This window comes from Solanum pennellii, chromosome 8 (genome assembly GCF_001406875.1).
Source record: "Solanum pennellii chromosome 8, SPENNV200".
Taxonomy (NCBI): Eukaryota; Viridiplantae; Streptophyta; class Magnoliopsida; order Solanales; family Solanaceae; genus Solanum; species Solanum pennellii.
Window position 1 is genome coordinate 5,851,610 of NC_028644.1, and position 6,223 is coordinate 5,857,832.

Below are 6,223 nucleotides of genomic sequence, written 5' to 3' on the forward strand. Positions count from 1 at the left end.
TATATATATATATATATATAGGTGCCCCATCAAACTTGTACCTGTTTTTCAAGTAGAGACTTAATGTTTGCGAGAGTCATGTTACCCCATGAAATCATTTTCAATCATTATAAATACACCATTTTAATCAATTTTTATAGAGGTTATGATATCAAGTCTGAGAAGCGCGTGAATGACTAAAATTCAGCTTCAAACCAATGCAAAAATGACTTGTGGCATTGCCAATTTGAACCCTCAGTTATTGCATGTTTTTTTTTTAAAGAAGAGAGCAGCAAAGTTGAACAACTTCCAAAACCTGAACAAAAAGGCTTTAGCAGAGTTGAAATAGTTGCTAAGATGATCTCGTGAATGCTCCACCGCTAACCACATCAGCCAAGGACGAGAAGGAGAAAACAGAGATTGTTGTCACTGTCGCAGAGGAAACCAGTTCGTCATCAATGAAATTCTTCCCTTGTAACGAACCAAAAAGACATCTTTTGATGGAGTTAGATTTTTTTATCAAGTTACCACTACAAAAAAACACTTAAAATCTGGGGGTTAAAATTACATATTCCGGAGGTCAGTAACCCCCGCAATTCAGTTTTATGGCAGTTGCAGAAACTCCTACAATTAGGTGTGCCACAATTATGTCGCAGGGGTTTTTTTCCAACCCCTGGTACCTGTAGCGGGGGTTTGCTAACGGGGGTTTTGAACCCACAAATTGATAACTGCACAAATTCTAGGATTTAGAACCCCAACAATTTATATACTCTGGGAGTCAAAAACCCCACGATTCATGAATTATACATTAAAACTAACAAGAGTTTTAACTCCTGCTATTTATGAAATGTATCTTTTTCTAAAATTTTGCTGGAAATTAAATATTCAAATTTAAATAATAATAACTAATTAATTAACATAGACAAATCTAAAAGGGCATATTAGTATATGAAATAACACAATAGTTCACCAAAAAAGCATGTCATAAAATGTACTATTAGTTCTACAAACTTAATTGGAACATGTTATTCACTTCAACCATATTATTACAAGAAACTTTCAATCACTACAAAAAACTTGCTTGAACTTTAAATCACTACAAAAAATTGCTTAAACTTTAGATCACTAGCATCCAAACTCAAGAAAGGATCTACAATTGTTCATGAAACTTCAGCGGGGTTCACTACGATTACTATCACTAACATCACCTGGCTGCAAAGAAAAATACACATGTAAGTGACTTCATCCAAACTCAAGACTTTTACTCCGATAAAATATGAAATAATGCAAGCTAACACTAAGCATGTGAACAACAATACTAAATTCACTACTATGAAAGTAAATACCAATGCCACTCATTAACAAATAGGAGATGTAATCATGCAATTTGCTTAGAGATATGAATTGTCTTTGCAAGTACAACAAGACCAAGCAATTCAGATGAGTTTATGCGGAAATACTCATAGCATGATTGCATTTAAGGATATGAAAATCACAAATCCTAAAACTGATTCGACCTCAACAAATAACAATAGTAGTACATATCTGCATATGTGCAAATATGCATACGTACAATAGCTATTTTTTTTCTTTCTTGCCTAATGACAGTACCTGGATCAACTTATGCAAACTTGACTATTTCACCGAGTACTTGCTAACCTCTGCCTACCAAGACTTTGGGAATGAGAAGAAATCACCTAATGTTTCTTGTCTCTATTGACATTTGAACCCTAATTTCCAATGATTTCCTCCCCCCCCTAATCGACCAGTAGACCACACTATTGGGTGCACACATAAGCATAGCTATCTAATTGCAGAAAGCACCAACAAGAAGGAGCAGAAAGTCCAAAGGGTTACACACATCCTATGATTTACCTGATGTTACTCGGCAGGCTAAGGAAAAGAAGTCAACAACAAGAACAATGCAAAGTAAATACAAACTTGTCGTTTAGACACCAAAAGAAAACTCTTCATGGACTATAAATTAGGTTGTTGTGTATTTCCATAAGAGTACATAATGTTGCACAAGAAGCTCAAAAGGAAAATCATCTCCATTTACAAATATTGGACAGTAAAGGCCAATTTGCTGCACATTATGCACTAGCAGTGGCCATGCATATGTAGAATTGTTTTTCAATTAGCATTTGATGCACTAGCATTTGTTTTTCAATTAGCATTTGATGTAAACTAAACGAACATATCTGATATATAAATAAGGTCATTGAAGAAGAGAGAATGTAAACATTATATTTACCATTGTAGTAGTAGGAGCAAATAACCCCACAAATTGTTCTGGTAATGCCCCTTCTTTCATTATCATATATGACTTGAAAGCAGCCATCATTTGAATGTGAGAATTCAACAATTTATTGTAGTTCTCCTGGCAATTGGATGGACATGAAACACTCGAAGCATTCATACCGCTGAATCGAGGTCTTGCTTGTTTAAAAACTCTAGTGGGAACAACTCCTAATCCCAAACACCTTACCCTTCCAGAGTGCTCTTTTCCTAGAATTTTTCCAACTGCATCATCTGGCGATATTATAGACTCATCCACAGTGCTTTGACTCAGAGTTTGCTGAATTTTTTCCTGAGTATAGTACACACACAGAACACTTTATCAAAATTTTAAAAAGTAATTGAGAACAAAGATGTATTACCTAAATATAATCAAAGTGCATTCACATATTCCTGAGTTAGGAATTCCTTTACTCCTGAGTTTAGCATTCATAAAATAAGCAAAGTACATGCATATATTCAATCCAAGTGAGAGATAATTAGTGAGACATAATTTTAAATCATTTACTCAAGCAAGGATTTTAAATCACTTCAAAATGACAGCACACTATACTAAACAAGGCACCATCAAACTGATTTGAACAATAGCAATGACGAAAATATTAACAGAGAATCTCAGGTTTAAAATAAATAAGAGACTAAACATAAACTGCTTGACTTAACTTGTTAATAGAATAGGGACAGACTTGACACAACCAAGGAACTGGAGTGCTATTATTTCCCCCATTAACTAACTTACACAGATAACTTTTGCCGCTTCATTTACATATGCTCCATCTACATTTTTATGAGTAGCAAGATAAAGTTCTGCTCGCCCAGGCATTTGACCGGTCTCAGCCATCTATAAGCAAAACAATCAACTTAGAATAACTTAACTAATTAAAAATAATTACAAAATAAGTCATCTTAATAACTAAATAAAATGAAAAGAACTAAAATCTTTAACCATTTCAGCCCTTCTTCTAGAGTTAGCTTTGGATCCACCTGTGTGTGGAATGATTTGTTTCTTTCGACTTTCAGCATTTCTGTTGCACATTTCCTAACAAAAAAGATACACGAAATTCAATCATTAGAAAGTAATTATATGACTACACATACTACTTAAAACAATTAAATATATATACCTGTGTTTCTTTTTTATAACGATAATTAACATAAGAAGTCCACTGATCTCTTGGAATTCCAGGTGGAACATTATCCATAATCTGAGTTTTGCTTTTAAGTGGATCACTGAACACTTTCCATATGTCCAACCTATTTGCACTCCACTTCTTTGAAATACAGTTATAAACATATCGTCGAGCAGCTAAGTTGGTTGTCTAAAAAAAAAATCGAGGCTTCAATAATAAACACTAGTTAGCTTACCTATTAAATTTAAATATAAAGATTCGAGAAAAGAATATAAGTATAGTATTCAGAATATTGAGTTTATACCACTATGATTTGATCCAAAAGGGGAGAAGACACACATTGTTCGGTGCGTGAAAGACGAGGAACGGGGAGAGGGGGAAGGGAGAAGTAAGGCTCGAAGAACAAGCCGAGCCGTGATTCTGGCAATGTAGTTGGACTCTCATGTCGATCCGAATGAATCATCCTTTCCTAATTAACTAATAAAAATGCGCACTCTCTACTAGCTTGCACTTTTAAAATCTGTTAACTCCGAATTAGATTTTCTCCGTAAGGATTATGATTTATTGGTATCCGAAAAAGATGTTGCTGTGGAAAAAGCAGAAGAAGCTGTTTCGGTATCAAATAAAGTTGAGAAGACAGTTGAGGATTTGACAATTGAGCTCATTACTTCAAAGGATGCTTTGGAGGCTGCACATGCTGCACATCTAGTCAAGAAAAGTATATTACAGAATATTCTATCCCCTTGCATGATCTATGCCACATTAAGAGAACTTCTCTTCATTCTATAACTGCATCAATATGTAACAAATCCTATCTATGCACATTATCCATTGACAATCTTGTGAGAGAAGCAAAAGCTGACTGCTATTCCACCACAATCGAAATGAGTAGTTGAGTCATTGCTAATCTACCATCAAAAGAATCACTACTATTTCCAAAACACAATCCTTGTGGAAATACACAATTTTTACCACTCCTATCATTATCACATGAATTGATAACAGTCAGACATACGACAATCGACACGAACATTCAAGAACTCAGCTCCCCTGTCATTGCAATCAACATACGTATTGTCTTTTAAAACCCCAGCAAAGGGATAGTAATATGTCAATGCTTTTGAGAGGGATTTGTGAAGAAGTTGAGATATGTTATTAGAAGGGATTGTTCACTTACAAATGTTCACCTCCAGTGACTGGTAATACCAAAGCTAATTTTACCCTGAATAGCTTTGAAAAGGGTGGAGATGGCGGTGGACCATCAGAATGTGATAACCAATACAAGTATACAGAGATAAGTGAATCGAGGGCATATGTAACAGCTAAACAAAGAGAAACTATATACACCTTATGCATAAACAAGGATTGACAGAGAAGATAGATTTTACAAAGAAACAAGCCACCTGTTGAGCTACACGATTGAGACTAAGAATCTGTAGACACAAAATGCCTCGAAAAGTTTGTAATTATCGCCAAAATTATAACAAAATAAACCTAATTCTACAACAAAATACATGTTCAAATTTAATAATTTGAATTTTTCCTCCAAGACTAATACAACAATATTAACCTAATTTTACCTCCATGCATCTATACAAACAGCAAAGAAACAAGCTTACTTAGTAAATACAAGCAATAATTTGTATAATTTGTGAAGATTCAGATGAGAAAATCCAAAAATATGAGGCTGGTTCATTATTCAAAGAGGTGATAAGTGGAAAAAATTACCTTACAACACCTATCCCATTTTGAATCTCGTGAGTAGCTGAAGTTTATAGAGCTGTGACGCCGGAGGAGTGCGATGGTGACGACAGAGAAGTACCGCTAGACGTCGGAGGTGCTTGTGACAGTGAGAGAAGTGTGACAGTGAGAGAGATAATTTGGAAGTTTCCTAAAGTTGGGTTTATTTTGTGTTTTGCAATTTAAAGTAAAAATAACTTTTTATTAAATTATCTATTTCCAAAAGTTGTGAGTATTTGCATTTCATAAATAAAAAATATATATCTTATATTATGAAATAAAAAATATATTCTGAAATAGCAGATGTTTAAACTCCCGGTATTTACTTAATTTTTTTTAGGGGTTTTAAATCCCGCTAAATATTTTTATTATCCGTCAGCTATTAAACCCCCGTTATTTAATGTAATATGTGGGAGTTGTAGCTAACCTCCGCTTTGAAACCCCCACGATTTAGGTGTTTTTTTGTAGTGTACAATTAAGTCTCTCAGCCAAAATCCAATATGAAACAACAACAAAAATCTATTAAGAATTTATATAAAAAAAAAAAAGTTCTAGAAACATTTTTAAGTTATTGTTATTACTTGTTAGAGTTTTAGGCTAAAAACATCCTTGAACTATGATTCAAACCTAAAATACATCCTTGTGTTATCATAGTAAGCAAAAAACATCCCTAAACTAATTCAATAATTACAAAAGTCATCCTTCTGTTTAGTTTCAGTCAAAACCTAACTGCCCCACCTCGAATATCCCTATTCTATTCTCCCTTTCGTCTTCAACAATATCTTCTTTCCTTCTGAAAAGCCTGGAGTTTTTAGATAGTGAAACTATATACTTATCTCTTTACACCATCAGGGCCGGGCCCACAGAGGGTCAAGTGGGTTCACATGAACCCACTTCGTTGAAAAATATCACCTTATATATATATATATATATATATATATATATATATATATTTAATTAGTTTTTAAAATTTATTTGTATATATTAAATTTTGAACTCACTAACACAAGTGTGACCCTTGGCCTAGTGGTGAAAAAGGCATAATTTTCCCAGCCTGCCCAAGTTTGAATCCTCAT

At 34.0% G+C, this 6,223-nt stretch overlaps 1 protein-coding gene across 1 annotated transcript; it reads right to left on the reverse strand.

The window, feature by feature from the left end:
* Nucleotides 1-1,087: 1,087 nt before the first annotated feature.
* LOC114078365 lies at nt 1,088-3,870 on the reverse strand. The gene is made up of 6 exons (XM_027919059.1): nt 3,712-3,870; nt 3,402-3,596; nt 3,224-3,316; nt 3,017-3,118; nt 2,234-2,569; nt 1,088-1,191 (listed from the first exon to the last, which is right to left on the reverse strand). The coding sequence occupies exons 1-6, from the start codon at nt 3,868-3,870 to the stop codon at nt 1,150-1,152; spliced, it is 927 nt and encodes a 308-aa protein (XP_027774860.1). The 3' UTR covers nt 1,088-1,149.
* Between the last annotated feature and the right edge of the window lie 2,353 nt (nt 3,871-6,223).